This window comes from Peromyscus maniculatus, chromosome 13 (assembly GCF_049852395.1).
Source record: "Peromyscus maniculatus bairdii isolate BWxNUB_F1_BW_parent chromosome 13, HU_Pman_BW_mat_3.1, whole genome shotgun sequence".
In the NCBI taxonomy this organism is placed as follows: Eukaryota; Metazoa; Chordata; class Mammalia; order Rodentia; family Cricetidae; genus Peromyscus; species Peromyscus maniculatus.
In genome coordinates, this window is record NC_134864.1 from 54,311,325 (window position 1) to 54,333,724 (window position 22,400).

Genomic DNA, 22,400 nt, shown 5'->3' on the forward strand with positions numbered 1-22,400 from the left:
AACTTAAGCTAAGAAAAGCTGGCTAGAAATAAGCCAAGCTAAGGCCGGGCATGCCTAAGTAAGAATAAGGCTCTATGTATTTATTTGGGAGCTGGGTAGCGGGCCCTCCAAGAGTGAAAAACCAACCACAATTCAGGACTGCTCTTCAGTCACTGAGGACAATGGGCACCATCACTCCCGGGAAGTGACAGCTCTGGACTTTTATATAATTATTTGAAATCTCATTACAGAAAACATTAGGGACAGCCTTCCTGAAGTGATCAAGGCACTGGGAACATTAACAGATGAAAGTATTCCAGCAGGGAGTCAGCTGAAGGAAAAGAGGGGTTATAAGGGAATGACAGAGGGAGTCTAAGGAGCTATGGGGAGGCTAAGGCACAGTCAGATGGAGCCTACAGAGACTATTGCGTGAACTATCTTTAAGAGGAGCTTGGGAGAGACTGGAGGGGAAAAGAGACATCCCAAGTAGAAATGAGTAACGTAAGGGGGAAAACCAAAGAGAGACACAGGGTTTCTTTTTATCAGCCAGGAAAAATCCAACAGTATTTAAAGTAGGAGCTTCAGCTGACTCTGTATGTGTGCACCATGTTCGTGTGTGGTGCCTGTAGAGGTTAGAAGAGGGAGTTACAGATGGGTGGGAACCCCCATGTGGGTGGGTGCTAGGAACTGAATCAGGGTCTTCTGAAGGAGCAACACGGCTCTAGCTGAGCCATCTCTCTAGTCCCTAAATCGGACTCCTGACAGATTTTTAAAGTGCATGTTTTACAGATTATGGGGTAGCAGAAGTACAGAATGAAGCTGGAAGCAGAAGACTTTTCTAATATTTGTCAAGTGAGATGTCTATTTAGAACAGCTAGTCTCTTTCTACTTTGCTTGATTTGTGATATGCAAGGTATACAGCTGAGGCTCATGCCACCTGTTTATAAATAGTGCAAACAGCACACGATACAAATTGTTCTTATAAAGGAGAACAGAAAATGGGGGAGGGGGTTAAGAATGAAGTACACTTTTATCTTTATGACTCCTGGTAATAGTTTTCCTGGATATCTTTCTGAAACTTTTAAATATGTATTAGATAAAATACTAAAGTTGTTATTTTTGCTCCCAAACACAGAACCAAGGAATATAGTTGACCTATTTACAAGTGCCAAGTTATAGGATGTTTTGGCTCTTCAGTTTTTGAGACAGGGTTTTAATCTGCAGCCCAGACTGGCCTGGGACTCATCATATAGTCTGAGTTGCCCTTGAACTTTTGGCAATTCTCCTGCCTCAGCCTCCAAGCTCTGAGATGACAGACCTAAACTACCATGCCTGGCTTAATTTCTTTTAAAAAAGTCTTTAAAATAAAAAAAATTGTATAACGTTCTGCCTGCAGGCCAGAAGAGGGCACCAGATCTCATTACCATGTGGGTGCTCAAATTTGAACTCGGGACCTCTGGAAGAATAGCCAGTGCTCTTAACCTCTGAGCCATCTCTCCAGCCCCATGAATAATAATAATAATAATAATAATTCTTCTTCTTCTTCTTCTTCTTCTTCTTCTTCTTCTTCTTCTTCTTCTTCTTCTTCTTCTTCTTCTTCTTCTTCTTCCTCCTCCTCCTCCTCCTCCTCCTCCTCCTCCTCCTCCTCCTCCTCCTCCTCCTTTTCTTTCTTCTTCTTCTTTTTTTGAATGCTTATTTTTATTTTATGTGTATGGGCATTTTATCTGCATACCACATATGTGCCTGCCAGAAGAGAGCATTAAAGCCCCTGGAACTGGGGTTTTAGATGGTTGTGAGCTATCACGTGGGTGCTGGGAATTGAACCTGGGTCCTCTGCAAGAACAGCCAGTGATTGAGCTGTCTCTTCAGCCCTGAAAGGCCTTTTTATTTAGGATCTAAAATTAGAGTTCTAACAAGGGAAATGTCTCGTGAGTCAGTATTCACAGTGGAGTAGGAAGAAGTATTATTACTGTACTCTTTAAGAAAGAGTATCAGAGAGGCAGTCTGGAAGTCTTGGTGCCCAGTGAAATGGAGTAGATATGCGGGCAAAGTCCCAGCTCTACGTGCTTTAAGAAATGAAAGAACACTAATAAAAACAAAAGACATACCGCATAACATATGTAGAAGTAGTTATAAACTTTTTACAACTATGAAACTGTTTTATCTTTAACATTAAAGGTAAGCCACATTCATTTCTACCCCTACGTCCCCTTTTGGATTTTTGAGACAGAATTTCTCTGCATAGCTCTGGCTGTCCTGGAACTTGCTCTGTAGCCCAGGCTGGCCTAAAACTCAAGAGATCTGAGTGCTAAAGGCGAGTGCCACCATGACCAGCTAATAGTCATTTAAAACTGTATCTTTAGATATAAAATTAGATTCTGTCTTGTATTCATACCAAATAAATATTTTCAGTACAAGAATGGAAACAGAGGGGCTAGAGAGAAGGCTTAGTGCTAAGAGTGCGCCTTCTTCTTGTAGAGGACCCGAATCAGTTCACAGCACTACAGCTCACAACCACCTAAAATCCTAGCTCCAGAGGGATCTCGTGCCCCCAGACACCTTAACTCATGTGCACATCACTGCTCTCACTCCATACACACATAACGAAAAATAACAAAAATAAGTATTTTTAAAAGACTTGGACTACTGACAGAAAAATGATACCCTTGTCCTATATGAGCTATCACACTATTAGGCTTATTTATGAGTGTTTTTTCCCGTCCTTTCCTTGGTCTCGGTTACCAACAACATGTGATGGCTGTAACCCCCAGGTCTTACCGCTCATTCTGCATGGCGGTGGACATCGGGTTGACCGTTGGGCTCACAGACTTGTTTCTCTCCCATATCATCATAAGTTCAGCCATTCTCTCCTCAGCACACTGCGCAGTGAGCCGAGCCTCTGCATCCTGGTCCCAACAGTCTTCAATCGTTTCCTTGAGTGATCTCACCGCCTAAAACACAAAAGAGACATCAGACAGCATGCTGTTCTTAACTGTATCTAGGATTTTAATTTAAAAGGTCAAAGAAAATCAGGATGTATGTATGTATGTATGTGTGTATATATATATGGTTTTCTTGTTTGTTTTTTTTTAAAGACAGGGTTTCTCTGTGTATCCCTGGCTGTCCTGGAACTCCCTATATAATCCAGGTTGGCCTCGAACTCAGAGATCCACCTGCTGGATTAAAGGCAGCCACCATGACAGGCTCCAAACTAATATTTTAAAAAATATACTAAAATATTCTTCTAAAAAAGTGAAAACAAGGGCCCTCAAAGCTCAGGAATAAGTAAACAAGGAAGCCTCAATTTAGCTCCTTGAAGAATTACTCAAAGGACTAAGCAACTACGAGAGCGGAGCACGTTTCTTCAAGGCCCGGGGTCCACGAGTGCGGATTCACAGCGCACTCCAAAAGTCAGTTTTCAGGGCCATTGCGAGCCAGCTCCGAGAGTGAAGTCACTTGCTGCACACGCTTGCTGATCTCAGCTTGGTCACCAGAGCCTGAGTAAAGGCGGAAGGGGAGCGCCGAGTCGTCCTCTATTCCTCCACAGGCACCACGGAGCTTGTGCACCCACATGCACACCATCCACACAAAATTAATGAAATTCAAAACGTACTAAAAATTTTGTCATATCTATCTTTTACACACACACACACACACACACACACACACACACACACACACACACACCAGGACTTTTTAAGCTTCAAGCTTTGCGTCTGGGTTGGACAGATGGGTCACAGGGCAAAGCACCCTCAGGTTGCAAACAAAGGCTGAGCGGGCAAGCCAGCCCACCTGCAATCCCAGCATATTGGAGGAAAAAACGGGGCTCCCTGGAGCAGGGGGCCAGCCGGACTAGCCAAAGCACCAATGCCATGTTAAACGACACAGCCTGCCCCAAATTAGGGTAAAGAGTGACAGAAGACGACACTCAATGTCAACCTCGGGCTTCTGCATACACCCACACCCATGCAAACACATTCACACCCAGGCACAGTGTGCTCCCCTCCCCAACACACATGAAAAAAAAAAGGGGTTTTGTTTGCTCTGATATTTACTTACTCTACCTCAAAAACATATATAGGTTAAGGGTGGCAAAAATGGGCGATGGAAATACAGAATACCAAGTTCAATTTGAACTTCAAGTGAATAAGAACATTTCAGTGTGTGTGTGTGTGTGTGTGTGTGTGTGTGTGTGTGTTTGTATGTATGTATTTACCATGCAATATTTACAATGAGTATTTTATCTGAGAAGCCTATTTTAGGCTAAAATTCTTGTTAGCACAATCTTTTTTTTTTTTTTTTCTGAGATAGGGTTTCTTGAAAACCCTGTGTAACTTTGGGTTTTTCTTTTTTTTGCAGAGCTGAGGACCGAACCCAGGGCCTTGTGCTTGCTGGGCAAGCGCTCTACCACTGAGCTAAATCCCCAACCCCGGGCTGGAACTCACTTTGTAGACCAAGTTGGCCTTGAACTCACAGAGATCCACCTGGCTCTGCCTCCTGGGATTAAAAAGGCGTGCGCCACCACCGCCTGGCTAATCTTGGTGACTTTTAAAAAGATTTATCTCTTTATTTTGTGTGCATTGGTGTTTTGTCTACAGGTATCTCTGTGTGAGGGTGCCAAATTCCCTGGACCTGGAGTTACAGGCAGTTGTGAGCTGCCATGTAGGTGCTGGGAATTGAACCAGGTGTATAAAATGTGTATAAAACACCCATTTATTATATTGTATTGTGTTACATGGTGTGTGTATATGTAATATTATACTTAAGATTTTTTTTTTTTGCCCTGCAACATTCAAAATACCTAACTTTATTTTATTTATCTATTTATTTAGTTTTGGCTTTTTGAGACAGGGTTTTCTCTGTGTAGCCCTGGCAGTCCTGGAATTCTTTCTGTAGTCCAGATTGGCCTCAAACTCAGAGATCCCCCTGCCTCTGACTCTGCTTCTCAAGTGCTGGGTTAAAGATGTGTGTCACTGTGCCCGGCTGCTTATTTTATTAGTTATTATAATATTTATTTCTTTATTTGGGTTTTATGGACTTAGTAAGCTAATCTACAGCCCCAAATGTTTCAAACAAAAAGAAATTACAAAGGAAGCCAAGTACAGTGCTATATTTGAAATTTTAGCACTTGGGAGGTAGAGGCAGGAGGATCAGGAGTTCAAGATATGCTTGATCCTAGAATAAGTTCTTCGAGACCAAACTGGGATACATGCGATCCTGCCTAAAAACAAACAAACAAATAAAAAGAATGCAAAGAAACCAAGACTGTATTGTCTATTTATACTTACAGGAAGCTAAAACCTTAAAAGAAATCAAGGAAGTACAGACATTAGAGGTATCAAAAAATTTCAAGTGAGCTACCTTAAACATGCTCAAAGAACTAAGAAAACAATGGGTGAAGAACTAAATGCACAAAATCTTTTTTTTCCCCAAGACAGGGTTTCTCTCTGTAGTCTAGGCTGTCTTTGAACTAAAGGTGTGTGTCACCACACCTGGCCTACGAAAACAATTCTTAAAGAATTTATTTATTGGGGCTAGAGAGATGAGATGGCGCAGTGGTTGAAAGCTCTGACTATTCTTCCAGAGGACCCGGGTTCAAATCCCAGCACCCACATGGCAGCTCACAACTGCCTGTAACTCCAGTTCCAGGGGATCTGACACCCTCACACCAACACACATGCAGACAAAACACCAATGATATAAAATAAATAAATAAATCATTAAAAAATACTGTATTTATTTATGTTGTGTATATGGTGTTTTGCCTGCATGGATGTGTGTACTGTGTGTGTCTGGGGCTTGCAGAACCCAGAAGGCACTAGACCTCCGGGAATCGATGCTCTGAACAGTTCTGATCTGCTATGTAGTGCTGGGAACTGAACCCAGATCCTCTGTAACAGCACAAGTACTGTTAACTACTGACCCTTCTCGTCAGCACCCCCGCCCTAAGATTAAAGTAATGTTTTAACAAACAGGAAATCAATAAAAGATAGACATTATTTTTTAAAATACTTAAAATGATACTTTAAAGCACAATATTTTGATATTTAAGTATTTATATGAAAGACTCAACAGCAGATAATAAGCAGACAGAACAAAGGACCTGTGAATTTGAGATGGAAAAACAAAGCTGTTCAGTCTGAGGACAGGAGTCAGAAGAATGAGAGAAAAGGAATAGAAACCAGAAGACTTCTGAGAAGTAATTCCCAGCACAGGAGCAAACATATTAGATACACAAAACAGGAATTCCTGAAGGGGAGGAGAAAAGGGCAGGAGGAATACTTGAACACACAATCTGAAACTCCTCAAATTTAGTAAGTGAATCCATAGACCCAAGAAACCTGATGAACTCCAAGCAGGATACACCCCATAGCTCCATGGTAAGACAAGTTAAAATCGAAGTGCCATCCAAAACTGCACAGAGATCCTGACAATAAGAAACTAAAACAGATTCCCCGACAAGATCAAAAGCCAGCATTCAATGGAAACCAGAAAGCACAGGTATGGCATATTTAAAGCATTGAAAGAGAAAACAACTGTTAAGAAGAATTACGTATCAAATATTGAATTATTGAAGTTATTCTTCAATAATGAAGAAATGAAGATAGTCCCAGATATATCAAATCTGAGGAAGTCACTGTTGTAGACTTGCCCTGTAAGAAAGTTAAATGGGGTTCTCACACTGAAATTTAAAAAGTAATTAGTAGATAACTATAAGAGTCAATAAGCTTTTTTTGTTTTGTTTTGGTTTGGTTTTATTTCAAGGCGGGGTCTCACTATGTAGCTCTGGCTGTCCTGGAACTCACTCTGTAGCCCAGGCTGGCCTCCAACTCACAGAGATCCGCCTGCCTCTCCCCAATGAGTGCTGGGATTAAAAGCGTGCTCCACTATGCCCACCTAAACTGCATTTTTTTTTTAAAAAAAGTTCTTCCTTTTTTAAAGAATTAGTAAACCTTTAGTCATTTTAATAAACTATATACTTCCTCCCTAACTCTTGTACTGTATTGCTATTGAAGAGAAACCAGGTTGTGTTTTTTGTTTGTTTGTTTTTTTTTTTCTGTACCATATCAAGTTTAAATGGACTTGTTGGAAGTAAACCAAGTATTAAAAATCCCTTACTTAGCAACTTCATCTAAATTAGAAGTAAAAAGTTTTCAGGTAAATTTGTGTATGTTATATATCTCACAATGGTAGGGTTGCCAACAAATACTTCAAAATTGTTGTAGTGAAATGAAACAATTTAAGGAAGATGAAAAGATGAAGTTGTAATTTATTATACCAAATTTTCAGATTTCATAGACATTTTTCATGAAGTTGGCAGCTCTGGGAAATCCTGGCAGAATATAATTCATCCTCTAACCCACTACCAGGGCCTCTTAAGGAACTGCCCAAGCTTGCAGAGCAAAAACTGCAATTTGGAGGCAATTGTGACTATGAACTTAACAAGCTCGTCAACAGCCAGATGCTTGAAGATTCCAGTATCATTTGAAACATAGGCCAGCTTGAGGTGATCTGTCAACAAAGATGACCAATAAGATAAAGTTCAAACCAGTTGAATGGAAATACACAGGGTCTCTCTAGTTCTTCTCTGATAGGACACAATGAAAATATTCTATTCTACTGAGGCGATCTGTAACTGGGATGGGAAAATACATAGTAAAATTATTTAAATTACAAAATTTCTTCGTTTGTTCTTTAATTATAGTTAAGAAAATTAATATGAACTAAGTATAAAGATGTACTAAATACCTTCAGAAGTAATCATCATTACTACCTTAAGAAGAGACCACTGAGGAAATGTAAAGCAATACAACCTTCTAGAAATAATAAAAATTTAATTTATTTATTGGGGAGAATGGCAAATGTCATGGTGTGCACATGGTGGTCGGAGGACAACTTTCAGAAATTAGTTCTCTCCTTCCACTCTGTGGGTTCCAGGGATCGGAAGCCATCATCAGGTCTTGGCAAGACCTTGACCTGAGGAGCCATCCTGCCATCCCAGGAAATTAAATATATAATGAACAAATGATTGATGTGACAGTGTTGTGAGAACTTAACGGCTAGCTCAAAAGGTGGGGGAGCAAATGCTGAGCATCGAGGACAGCGACGGAAGCCGGACAGAAGCTGGATACGGCTCGGCTGGTGGTGCTAGCGGACACGAGACCTCGAGTCAGGTCACAGCACCACGTAAGCTTGGCTGTGCACACACACTTCAGAGGTGACGACGGGAGTTCAAAGTTACCCTCAGCTATGCGGTCAGTATGGACTCGTGCAGCCCTGCTTCCCAAACAAAAGACAGATGGGAACTACAAGGAAGAATATCAGACTTGGACCATCAGGTGGTTCAAAATTCGTTTAGTGAGAATTCAAGGACAAAGAAATGTAAGGAAAGAAGTAATTTTAAAATAAACACTGGAGAAGTCCCGACTGAGGACAGTATTTGGATTTTCAAACTTAAAAATCTATCCAATATCCAGGAAAAAAAAATGTATGAAAAGATCCATGCTAACATATGCCCAAGTGAAATTTCAAAATTGCAATGGCAAAGTAAGTCTTAACAGCTTACAGAAAAACAAAAACAAAAACAAAGCACAGGGCTGGAGAGTTGGCTCAGAGGTTAAGAGCACTGGCTGCTCTTCCAGAGGTCCTGAGTTCAATTCCCAGCAACCACATGGTGGCTCACAACCATCTGCAGTGAGATCTGGTGCCCTCTTCTGGTGTGCAGGCGTACATGCAGGCAGAACACTATACGTAATAAATAAGTCTTTCAAAAAACAAAGCACAAAACCGGGTGTGGTGGTATATGCCTGTAATCCCAATGTGGTGGCTTGAATGAGAATAGCCTCCATGGGCTCATATGTTTGAATGCTTAGTCCTCCGTTAGTGGAACTGTTTGGGAAGGATTAGGAGGTGTGGCCTTGATGGAGGAAGCGTCTCATTAGGGGTGGGCTTTGAGGTTTCAAAAGCCCACAGCAGGCTCTGTCTCACTCTCTGCCTGCTGCCTATGGTTCTGATGTAAGTTTTCAGCTACTGCTCCGGTGCCATGCCTGTCTGTCTGCCACCATGCTTCCTGCCATGATGATCATGGACTCACCCTCTGGAACTTAAGCAAGCCAACAAATAATGTTTTATAATTTGCCTTGATCACGGCGTCTCTGCATACCAACAGAACAGTAAGACAGCCAACATGCGAGAGGTGGAGGCAGGAGGATGAGGCATTCAAAGTTGTTCTCAGCTATGTATGAAGTGTAGGGCAGTCTGGGCTTAATGAGATCCTGTCTCAAAAGAACAAAGAAAAGAAAATGATAAAACAAAACAAAAAGCAATGGAGGTCTGAGTGAGATGGGTTGGTGCGTAAAAGCACTATTCCTGCCAGCCTGACGACCTGAGTTCTGGGTTCAATCCTTGGAACCCATTTAAAAGCACTCGGTGTGATTAACACATGACCCCAGCCAGCACTTGTACTGGGAGACAGGACTGCCTAGAAGCGCATGGGCAGGTACTCCGGCGTAAGCAGTGTGGCAGAAAGAAAGAGGACCCTATCTCAACAAGGCAGGAGGTGAAAACAGACTGCCAGGTTGTCCTATGACCTTCAAATGTGCACCACAGCATACACTCACCTGCCCCAACAATGAGCGAGACTGGAGGCCGGAGAACAGCTTCAACCTTGAGACTATTACTCTGGCAATGTACCACTCATGTGTGATACTAAGATGGAAAGGTTTTAAACATGCAACGATTTGTAATGTCTAACACCTAACACACACAGTAATACACATTTCTTAAATGGAACATCATCAAAAGAAGAAAATTATAAGAGAAAGACAAAGATTAAAAGAAATGTTTCTTCTAGGTAGAACCTAGAAAGAATGAAAAAGAAAGATGACAAGGAGCCAGGGAACCCACTGGATGGTGCTTTAAAAACAAGCTTTCCCAAATGGCAAGAGCCTAGAGCAAAGAACAAAGTATGTGTGGTTCTTGTGAGTACAAGCTCGGTATTTTGTTGTATAGGAAACACTTATATAAACACAATTCTGATGTTTTTACTTTATTTAACTTTTTAGATCAAGTTGGTTATATAGCTACCTCTGTACCACCACCCCCAATCTGTCTTTGGCAATGTTTTACTGAAGCCCAGGCTGGCCTTGAACGTGTGATTCTTTTGCCTCACCCAGGGGTAGGGTACAGGCATGAATCACCACAGCTAGGCGGCTTCTATTCTTGCTTCAAGAACATTGAGACTTATCTAGTTCTAGTAAGAAGTCCTCATTTTCTTACCAGGCTGTTTTCTTTCCAGGCTTCTGGGAACTTGGGTCTCTGCTTTTCTCTCGACACAAGAACCTGCATATCCTCAAAAGTGGGGTGGTTGCCAACTTCCGTCTGAAAAGCCATCTGGTGTTCTGGGACAGATTCACCTGTGTATTTACAGAAAGGATGACAGAATTTCTAATTATCATAGAGGACAGACTAGCAGAGGTATTTCTAGTACAAGCACAGAAATCATATGTATTAAACCCTTTCAAGCATACATGTAAATGTCTTTATTGTTTTTAAATTCAGTGCAGTATTCTAAGAACTTGGGCTCTGTTGCATAAGTTTTAAAAATATACAATTAATTTTTGCAAATTTTAAAAGTACGGATAGAGGGTAAGAATGTATGGACTGTTTTGACTATTCAAGTAGAAACAAAATCTTGCCATGTTTTATGGAGGTTTTTTTCATCTGGGTCATTATAACTCTTTTATTGTGCCAGTGAGATAAGGAAGGCAGACGTCACTGTTCTGCTGACAGGAAGATTGAAACACACAAGAGTTAAGTGACTTTTCCAAGGAAGAGATGAAGCCAAGATTAGAACGGAAATGCGCTAACCCCATCCCTCCTAATCTACCTCGTTATTTTAATACATTAGAGTAGTGGTGAGGAGCCAGGAAGACTGCAGTTCTCCTGTCCTTGGCCAAGATTCCTCCGGGCCAGCGGTTCTCAACATGAGGGTCGTGACCCCTTTGGCAAACCTCTATTTCAAAAAATATTTATATTATGATTCCTAACAATAGCAAAATTATAGTTATGAAGTAGCAACAAAAATAATTTTACAGGGTCAGGCGTGGTGGCACACACCTTTAATACCAGCATTTGGGAGGCAGAGGCAGGCGGATCTCTGTGAGTTCGAGGCTAGCCTGGTCTACAGAGAGAGTTCCAGGACAGCCAGGACTGTTACACAGAGAAACTCTGTCTCAAAAAACCTAAATAAGTAAGTAAGTAAGTAGGTAAGTGATTTTATGGTTGGTGGTCACCACAGCGTGAGGAACTGTATTAAAGGGTCTCAGCATTAGGAAGGTTAAGAATCACTGCTGTAGGCCATTGGATTTTTATGTGTTAGTCTTATGGGATCTTCCGTATGGCTCAGTATGTTTGTTTATTTATTTATTTATTATTTATTTATTTTTTATTTTATTATATTTTTTTTTTTTGGAGAGTTTCTCTTTGTAGCCTTGGCTGTCCTTGAAATTGTAGACCAGGCTGGCTTTGAACTCACAGAGATCCACCTGCCTCTGCCTTCCAAGTGCTGGAATTAAATGTGTGTGCTGCCACTGCCTGCTGAATTTACTTTTTTTTTTTTTGCTTATTTGTTTTTCCAGACAGGGTTTCTCTGTGTAGCCCTGGCTGTCCTGGAACTCTCTCTGTAGACCAGGCTGGCCTCGAACTCAGAGCTCCGCCTGCGTCTGCCTCCCCAGTGCTGTAATTAAGGGCGTGCACCACCACCGCCTGGCCTGACTTCACTCTTTTTTTTAATTTGTATGCTGTGTGGATGGGTGTTTGCCTCCATGGATGCTGTGAACTAAGTGGACCTGGTGCCAGCAGGGGCCAGCAGAGGGCATTAGATCCCTGGACCCAGAGTCACCCGTGGTTGTGAGTCACCATGTGGGTTCTGGGACTAGAACCAGGGTTCTCTGGAAGACTAGTCAGTGCTCCTGACCAATGACCCACCTCTCCTGTCCCTGACTTTATTCTTAATGTGCTCTTCTTATCTACTTCTATGGCAAGATTATAGGTGTTATAATATTTAATTAATCTTGATCATCAACTTGATTGGATAAAGAAAAGCCTAGGAGAGTCAAACATTCTGGGGTGTCTGTGAGGGTATATCCAGACATACTTAGATCATGAGAGCTGACTCATATGTGACATTATTGGAAGGTGGTAAAATATGAGGGGTGGGATCAGTAGAAGGAAGTGGTTGTGGGAGGGTACCCCCGGGGTCGTATGTATTGCCTGGACTATTCCTGTTTCCCATCTCCCACGAAGAAGCTCCTTTGCCACATGCTCCTGATACTATGATCTGCCCAAACACACAAGGCAACTACGGACTGAGATCTCTAAAACTTGTCAAAATTTCTTCTTTTGTTTTTCTCAGGTATTTGTATAGCAATAGTAAAATTACTGTAAGCATCTCAATGTAATTTCCTTATTCTTATTTTTTATTGTTGCAAAACAACACAGAATACAAAAATCTATTATTTTGATAATTTTTGAGTGTACAGTTCTGTGGCATAAAATACAGTTCCCGTTGTACAACTATCACCATTATCCATCTCTAGAACTCTTCATAATGCTGAGACTCTAATCACGAAACAAAAATATTTACCTGAGTGTTAACCTTTTATAAACCTTTCTATTTTATTTACTAGTTTTTAAAGTTAATATACAAAGTTATGTGCTGCTGCTGCTTCCTCCTCCTCTTTTGTTTTTTCCAAAACAGGGTCCCACTATGTAGACCAGGCTGTCCTGGAACTCTCTCTGTAGACCAGGCTGGCCTCGAACTCAGCTATACACCTGCCTCTGCCTCCCAAGTGCTGGGATTAAAGGTGTGCGCCACCATCCTTGACAGGGATGGGTTTCATTTGGCATTTCCATACATACTTTGCTCTTCATATTTCCCCCCCTCTTCCCTCCTCCATCATTTCCTCTCCCTATCCCTACCCCTTGGTCTCCTCTATTCACATGTCACATGTACTATAATTACTCTCTCCTTTTCTCCCCTTCCCTCCCTTGAGATCTCTTCCTCTCCTCTCATAAACCCTTTTCTAGTTTCAGAATCTAAGTCCACACCTGCCCCCATGAATAAAAATTAGTATTTAGAATAAGCATATGAGAGAAAGCATGTGGTATATGTTTGAGGTGGCTTATTTTGTATGGCACAATCTTCTCCAGATTCATGAATTTTTTTAGTAGTATCATGATTTCATTTTTCTTCATGGATGAATAAAATTCCACTTCACACACACACACACACACACATTTTCTTTTATCCGTTGTCTGGTTCCAGTTCTTAGCTATTATGATTACTGCAGCAAATACAGAAATGGGTAAATATCTCAATCATGGGATTTAAAAATACACCAAAAGTGGTATTGCTGTGTTGTGGAATCATCTTTTTGTACACTGTAAAGATGTGTCACTCTGACTGGTTTAATAAAAAGCTGAATGGCCAATAACTAGGCAGGACTTCCAGGCACAGAGGATGCTGGGAAGAAGAAGGGAGGAGAGTAGGCAGCATGGGCATTACAAAGTAAAGGTAACCAAGTCACAAAAAAGAACATAGATTAAAAGATACCGGTTAATTTAAGTTACGAGAGCTAGTTAGAAACAAGCCTAAGCTATTGACCAAGCTTTCATAATTAATTAATAAGTCTCCATGTGGTTATTTGAGAGCAGGACAGAAAAACCCACCTCAATTGCTTGGTCATATAGCAGAGTTGTTTTTGTTGTTGTTACTAAGTTTTATTTATTTTGTGTGCATGTGTGTGTGCCCATGACAGACAAGTTTATAGAGTTACCACTTCCATCGCTACATGGGCTCTGGGGATCGAACTCAGGTCATTGGGTCTGTGCAGCAAGAGCCTTCAGCATCTAAACCATCTTGCCAGCCCATATGGTAGTCCCATTTTTACATTTCAAAGAAACCTCCATATTGAATTCTACAGTGTCTGTGCCAATTTACTCCTGCCAGTGGTAATAATCTATTTTATATTTATATTACACACACACACACACACACACACACACACACACACACACACACACACACACGTTTCTCCTGAAGTGGTGCGCATGACTGTAAAACCTGCACTCAGGCCAGGTGGCAGTGGCACACACCTTTAATCCCAGCACTTGGGAGGCAGAGGCAGGCAGATCTCTGTGAGTTCGAGGCCAGCCTGGTCTACAGAGCGAGATCCAGGACAGGCACCAAAGCTACACAGAGAAACCCTGTCTTGAAAAACCAAAAAACCAAACCCAAACCCCCTGCACTCAGGAGGAAGAGGCATGGGGAGTTCTGCAAGTTAGAAACCAGCCTGGGTTACACAGAGAGCACCAGTAAGTCAGTGCTATACAGTGAGCCCTGTACTAAACAAACAACAGACAAAACTAAAAAAATAAATAAGAAGAGGCTGCTGACTATATTATGCTAATATAATAAAGGAGTAAATTAGACATCCTTCTAAAACTAAAGCTATATTACAATGTTAAAAAAAACAAACAAACCAAAAAGGTGTGCAATTACTGCTGTTTCCAGAAAAATGTCTTGATTAACTCTCTGTTCTTCTAATTCATTAAATATATACTTTAAAAACATTTATTTTCTTTAATTATATGGATGTGTGCATCTGTGTGCAGATATGTGCATGTGGGTACAGGTGCCCAGAAGGACCAGTGGAGTTGGACCTCCTGGAGCTGGAGTTACAGGCAGTTGTGAGCCGCCTGAGAGGAATCCTGGGGCTTGAATTTGGGACCTCTGGAAGAACCCACTCTTAGCTCCTGAACCTTCTCTAAAGGTCCCAGAAAATATACTTCTAAGTATAAAGTGGCTGACTTTCCAATCCATGCAAACACCAATAACAAAACCCTGAATCAAACTAGGCTGGCCTCCCTCAACTTGCAGTGATCCCCCTGCCTCAGCCTTTCAGGTGCTGGCATTATAGGCATATGTACCATGTCCCTCTTTAAAATTCCTTTTATAAAATGATACAGTATTTGCATATAACCTATGCAAATGACCCCACATACTTTAAATCATCTCTGCATTCCTTACAATACCTAATAAAATGTAAATGCTATGTAAAAAAAAGAAAGTGGCTGGCTTTCTTACTAAGTTAAATAATCCTTGGTTCATTTAATCATATATTAGAATTATAACTAATTTTATGTGTGTTTGTGTGTCTGTATGCCACACGTATGTGGGTGTCTGGGGAAGCCAGAAGAAGGTGCTGGATCTCCCTGGAGTTGAAGTGAGGGTGGAAGACCTACGAATGGAATAAAACTACTTAGATGAAAACCTGGGGTCATTTTTAACTATAAAAAAAAAAAAAAAAAAAAATCTAATTTATTTCATTCTGTGAATGATGTTTCTATTCTGAATACTCCATATTCAGATGGCAATGAACTGAAGGTTTAAAGGAAAAAAAAAGATTATTACATCCAAATGAGTTGCTGACTGTAAGTGAGAAAGAAGATACAACTGTTATCACTTCACAGAAACTGATAAAGCACTGGGTGGTGGTGGTGCACTCCTTTAATCCCAGCACCTGGGAAGTAGAGGCAGACAGATCTCTGTGAGTTCTAGGCCAGCATGATCTACAGAGCAAGTTCTAGGACAGCCAGGGCTATGCAGAGAAAGCCTGTCTATAAAAAGCAAACAAACAAACAAACATATACATACATGCATACATACATACATACATACATACATACATACATACATACAAAAGAGCCCTGATAAATTTCACAGCAGTTCTTACCGGGGAAGAGGTCTGTACATCTCATAAACACCTCCCAGTAGATGAGGCCAAGTGCATACATGTCTACTTGCTTCAGAGCTGACTCACAGTCCCTCAGGTTCACAGCTCCTTCTAGCACTTCCGGTGCCATATAGCGAATTGTGCCAACCTGGTAAGTCAAGAGCGGTATTTTTAAAAAATAATGCAACATATCCTGAAGGGCAAACATCAGATGAAAAATCCTATGTAAAATTGACTCCTGTTAAGGAGACTACCCAGCCCTAAGCAGGCCACTGAGCCCTGTGTATCTGTTCTTTAAAATCTCTCTTCTTGCCTGGGCTACAGAGCGAGATCCAGGACAGGCATCAAGACTACACAGAGAAACCCTGTCTCGAGAAAACCAAAATCAAAAAACCAAAAAACAAAACAAAAACTCTCTTCTTAATAATTAAATTGTATTAAATTTGCCCTAGTAAAAACTACTCATTAATGAAAGAATAAAGTAAACATTCCTATGCCAACTTTAAAAAAATCTGGCTGGACTGTGGTGATGCACACCTTTAATCTCAGCACTTGGGAGGCAGAGGCAGGGGGATCTCTGTGAGTTCTAGGCCAGCCTGGTCTACAGAGTGAGTTCCAGGACAGCCAGGGCTACACAGAGAAACCCTGTCTCAAAAAACAAAACAAAACAAACAAACAAAAAAACCAAAACCAAGCAAGCAAGCAAACAAAACCCCATAAGGCTGCAGGCTGTTCTGTAGTTAACTATCTAATGCATTAACCACTTTCACAGTGTAGTCAATAAGGCAAAACGAAAACTATCAAATGTGGCGAGAAAATTGCGAAGCAATATTACATCATTGAATATTTTTAAAAACTGCAAATCTGCACATAAAACTATGTATGTGAAGGCAGAGAAAAGCGCCAGAAAGGATATGTTAACACTGTAACCACAGAGCAGACTTTCCTATCTCAAACTTGGTAACCTGACTCTTGCTCCAAAAATCAATTCCTGGCTGGGTCTGGAATCAGCACTTGCCTGAAATCTCAGCCCTCAGAGGACAATGGTAAACTCAAGGTCAAATTGGGCTATATAAAGAGAATCTGCCTCAAGAAACAAACAAATTAAAAAACAAAGCAACAAACAAAAAAGCCAATCTAATAAGTTCCCTTTTATAACAAAAAATAAAAAGTTAATTTCTAGATACTTTTCCCTAATGTCTGTTCAAATGAGCTGGAATTTTCAAAATGAACTGGTCACTTTTACATGTATTTGGCATTTCCTAGTTTTCTAACTGCTAACAGTCTGTGGCTACAGTACCCAGGGTAACTGCTGTGAGTTAGGATTTTGTACTATGGCAGTGTGACTCGTGCAGACTCACCTCACTTATAGCCGCATTCTCTTCTTCCCCTGGGCGCACCAGTCTATTTCCAGTCAGCCTCATGGACAGACCAAAGTCACTAATAACACATGTGCCATCATTTTTCACCAGCACATTTCTGCTGTTTAAATCTCGATGGGAAATTGCAGGTTTATAATGATCTGTTTGAATAATTTCAAATACTTATTAATGTTGGAGATGAAATTAACATGCAGGATAATGGGGGGTACACAAATACAAATAAAAGACGATGCTATTTTCCACCCATTAGTAACCTAAAAAATGGGGTGGGGAAAAGAAAGCTTGTTGTCAAGGCACGTGCCCGAATCCTAGCACGTGATCATGAGTGCAGGAAGATCGTAAGTTTGACACTGACATGGGTTACACAGCAAGGCTTGAACTCAACCCAAACCAGAACCCCACAACTTCAACGTGTTACCACTTTCTAATAACCCCACTTACATACAGGGTTAACCAATATTACTACTTTCTAATAATTCCTCTTACAGTTTTTTTATTCCTGGTTTTTTCGAGAAGGGGTTTCTCTGTGTAACAGTCCTGGTTGTCCTAGAACTCACTCTGTAGCCCAGGCTGGCCTCGAACTCACAGAGATCCACCTTGGGTCTGTCTCCCGAGTGCTCGGATTAAAGGCGTGCGCCACCACCGCCCGGCTTACATACAGAGTTAATCAAGCACTGAGCAGTCAACTGAATCTAATAGTAAGCACAGCTCTAACTATAGTAGAAACTTGTTTTTTCTCTTCATTTCTTTCTTTTTTGTTTTGTTTGCATTGTTGTGGTTGGTTGGCTGGTTGGTTTTTTCGGGCAGGGTTTTATGTAAATCCTGCTAGTCTCTGTGTAGCTATCACTCACCATCAAAGAAGCTTCTTTTTGCAGCAGATGGAGACCATTACAGAAAGCTACAACTGGTCAAAACGTGGAGACCTGACCATGAGGTGCCTGGGTGCAACTGATAAAAGCACAGCACAACTCCTACACCTAAGACTCAACATTACAAGAAGGGCGGATAGAGGACCAGGACACCTTGTAGGAGACTATCTTCTATACAGGACAGGTAAGCTGCACCATGAGACCCCAACAATATGGTAGCCTAAAGAAGACCTGAACATATGTACTCACTCATAAGTGGATTCTAGATATAAAGCAAAGAACAATCGACTGCAACCCATAGAACCAGGGAGGCTACATAGCAGGAGGGACCCTAGGATGACTTTGGCTTAGAATAAGTTTTGGGTTTACTCAATTACTGGGCAAGCCTCAATGAAACATTTCACTATTAGGATAAAAATTTATATTGTATCAAGCTGATAATAGAAAAATAAATAAATAAATAAATAAAAATGAGAAAAAAGAAGACCTGAACAATGACGACATCAGATGATATGCCATAAAAATGGGGGAACTCGAACACAACTTCATTCTAGATGAAGAGCTATAGGTAATTAATGACTGCTGAGACAGGGAGAAACAGTTCTCCCACAGAATGAGCCCCGATTGGTTATCTAATATCAAGTGGTCAGCCCTAAAAAACATATACATATGAGCAACACTAAATGGATTCAGCAGGATGTTTTATTTATTTATTTATTTGTTAATGCTTTTTCAAGATAGGGTCTCACTATGTAGCTCTAGCTGTCCTGGAACTTACTATGTGGGCTGGCCTCGAACTCACAGAGATTTGCCTACCTCTGTCTCCTGAGTGCTGGGGTTAAAGGCATGAGCCACTGTTTCAGAAAAATAGCTTTGTTTAAGTAAAAAAAAATTCAGCCAGTGTTTTACTTAAAAACTTGCTGAATCATGCAAATCTTGAAAAGGGAATTAGGATGATATTTTAAATTCTGCTTTAAGCCAGTTTCTAAGAGGAGTTATAATATTTAAGAGTAAAGAAATGAGGTCCAATGGCTGATATGCTAAAACACTGGAGCAGGAGTATCCAGTTGCTGATACAGGCAATAACAGGTCAATCTTGTACCCAGGGAAGGATGTCAAGTAAATGAGCCAATAAATTATTCAGAAGAAATTATTTATATATGAAGCATCAGCTAGAAAAGATGATCCATGCTATTATATAATGGAACAAAGATCTAAGAAACGGATACATTAAAGTCTCCTCCCTAAAGAGGTCAGGGAAACTACAGGAACAGTGACAGGTTATGGTATGACAAAGTGTGGTACAGGGAGTGAAAACCTGAGAAAGCACAAAGACAGGATTTTCACAGCCACACTAATTTAGGGGTGCCTGTGATCTGAGTATATATATATTGAAACAAAGTGAGAAAGCGAATTATTTAAAAGAGGTGCTTTGAACAACTAGTAAAAGAATGCATGAAAGCTGAAGACTTAAGTTATAACAGGAAATATAATGCAGTTTCAAAATACTGGCCAAGACTGTCTTCCATTCCTATTTATAACAGAGCCCTACATTGCCTGAACAGCAATTCACTCAACAAAAACAAAATACAACAACTATATTTTTGGTCTCCAGTGGGTAAGTGTGGATGAGTTCTAAGAAACAAAATGTGTGTGAGAGGAACGTCTGGAGTTAGAAAGGGACAACTCCTTTTCTCCTCTTTTTCCCCTTGCCACCTAGAATACAGCACAGTGGACAAGGAAATAACTATGAAAATGAAAGCCACATGCAAACGATGACAGAGAAAAAACACAGGAGCTTTGTGTCCAACATCATGCCGCCAAGCCAGTCCTCGATACTCGCGCTCGAGGTTCCGGTTTTGTTTGTTGCTGGGGACGGAACCCAAGGCCTCGTGCACACCAGTCAAGTGCTCTGGGCTCTCCCACGGGCCTGTAATCTCAACCTTCTCTTTGGTTGTTTCATCTTCCTCCTCCTCCTTTTATGAGACAGGGCTCACTATGTAGTCAAGAGCGGCTTAGAGCCACTAGGTACCCAGGTCGGCCTTCAACTCACAATCCTCCTGTTCCAACCTCCTAAGTACGAGGATTATAATTAGTATATGCTATCTTACTAGGCCTCTCTTTAGATTTTTTTAAAAAACGGGATCTCACTATATGACCCTGGTTGGCCTGGATCTTGTTATGGAGACTTAGGCTGGCCTCAAACTCAGATCTACCAGCCTCGGTCTCATGATTGTTGGGATTAAAGGCATGAGTCAACACACCTGGCTCTCTTGAGATTCTTCTATGTATATGAGAAAGAAAAAAATTTTCTTTATTAATAAAGCCACTATTATCTCTTCCCTCCCCTGGCTCTAGATAGCAGAATATTAATTTATAAAAAGATGTTTGAGTATTACAACTTAAGGAATAAAAATCCATGTAATATTAAAACTAATACACTGTAATTTATTCACATAAACAAAATAAACACAAGGAAAATATAGCCTAGTTAAGAGTATTAACCTGAGTTGGGTATAGTGGCTCACGCCTTTAATCCCAGCACTTGGGAGGCAGAGGTGGATCTCTGTCAGTTCGAGGTCAGCCTAGTCTACAAAGTGAGTTCTGAGACAGCCAGGGCTATTACACAGAGAAACCCTGTCTCAAAAAACCTAAAGAGTATTAACCTAAGGTTCACAAATAGACTTCAAGAGGTTTGAAAAAATCTCTAGGATTTTCCTTGTCTGGTCTTACGATATTAGGGATCTAATTTAGGGCCTTACGCATGCTAAGGAAGCATTCTATCACTGAGATACACTCCACCTCTATATAACTGAATATAGCTGGTTAATATTCACATTTTAACAATATAAATTATGGGTCTTCTAAAATATGATTAAAATTTCATTTATCTTACCTCCTCGTGGTAGTTCTGTGTGAAGATAAGCTAATCCTCTTGTCACAGAATGAGCCAGACGGCAAGAGCTTACCCAGTCACTTGTATGGAGACTCAAATATTTGCACAGAGATCCCTATATTAAAAAAAAAAGTATATCAAAAAATGAAATGTATGCGCTTCAACAAGAAGAGGTAAGTTAGGCAACCTTATGAAGGATTTGCATAGGCTAGGATTCCAGGAAGAGCAAATGGTAACGATAAGGTATTTCTGGAAAGAAAAGAGGAGAGGGTGTGCTGGCTAGTGTTACGTAAACTCAGACACAAGCTGTAGTCCTCTGGGAAGAGGGAACTTAACTAAGAAAATGCCTCCATATAATCAGGCTGCAGGCAGTCTATAGGGCATTGTCTTAATTAGTGATTGATGGGAGAGGACCCAGCCCATTGTGAGTATGGTCACCTCTGAGCTGGTGGTCTTGAGGTTTTATAAAAAAGCAGGATGACCACAAGACAAATAAATGAACAAGCCAACTACAATGGCCCACACCTTTAATCCCAGCACTTGGGAGGCAGAGGCAGGTGGATCTCTGTGAATTTAATGCCAGCCTGGTCTACAGAGTTGGTTCCAGGACAGCAGGGCTACATAGTAAGAACCTGTCTGGAAACATTAATAACAACAAAGGAGGATGAGCAAGCCAGCCTCCGTAGCCTCTGCATCAGCTCCTGCCTCCAGGTTCCTGCCCTGCTTGAGTTCCTGTCCTGACTTCCTTTGATGATGAACGATGATGTGGAAGTGTAAGCCAAACAAACCCTTTCCTCCCCAGCTTGCTTTTGGTCATGATGTTTCATCCCAGCAATATTAGTCCTAACTAGGACAGGGGAAAGGAGGAACTTAAATATCATTTTTTTTTAGGTTTCAAATATTAAAATTAAAGACAGTTATTTCCTTTTAAACATTTCTTTGGACTATCAGACTAACTTGGGAAAAAATTTTTAAACCAAAATTTTACAAACAATATTGTCATGGTTTGTAAGTAGAACACATATATCTCTTGTAAATCTACACAGTCAGTCCTCTATAACTGCAGGCTGCACATCCTAGGGTTCAATTAACTATATAAAAATATTTAGGGATGGGGATATGGCTTGGTGGAAGAGTACTTGCTTAATATACCTACACCCTGGTTTTATCTCCAGTAGAGTCAAGAAAACAAATAATAACCCAAAGAACCTTTGCATCTGTACACAGTTACTTTCTCTTGTCATTGTATGACAACTATTAACATGGCATTTACACTATATAATCAAGAAATGATATGAAAGAGTTACATGCAAATGCTACACTACATGGCATTTTATATAAGAGACTTGAACAGCTGTCAATTTTGGTGTGTGTGTGTGTGTGTGTGTGTGTGTGTGTGTGTTTGGAAGTTATCCTAGAAGCAGCTGCCTGAGGATACTAGGGATGACTGTATGTAGCTGTTCATCTTAAAGTATTC

General features: G+C 40.7%; 1 protein-coding gene across 1 annotated transcript in view; it reads right to left on the reverse strand.

Annotated features, from left to right (window-relative positions):
- Positions 1–22,400, reverse strand: part of Bmpr2 (bone morphogenetic protein receptor type 2) — a 118,585-nt gene that overhangs the window by 11,800 nt on the left and 84,385 nt on the right. Inside the window, exons 7-11 of the mRNA XM_006975028.4 lie at positions 20,924–21,038; positions 17,138–17,298; positions 15,777–15,924; positions 10,258–10,394; positions 2,758–2,930 (exon numbers count right to left, since the gene is read on the reverse strand). Of these exons, the coding sequence (XP_006975090.1) occupies positions 2,758–2,930; positions 10,258–10,394; positions 15,777–15,924; positions 17,138–17,298; positions 20,924–21,038 (734 nt within the window). The remainder of the gene's footprint in view (positions 1–2,757; positions 2,931–10,257; positions 10,395–15,776; positions 15,925–17,137; positions 17,299–20,923; positions 21,039–22,400) is intronic.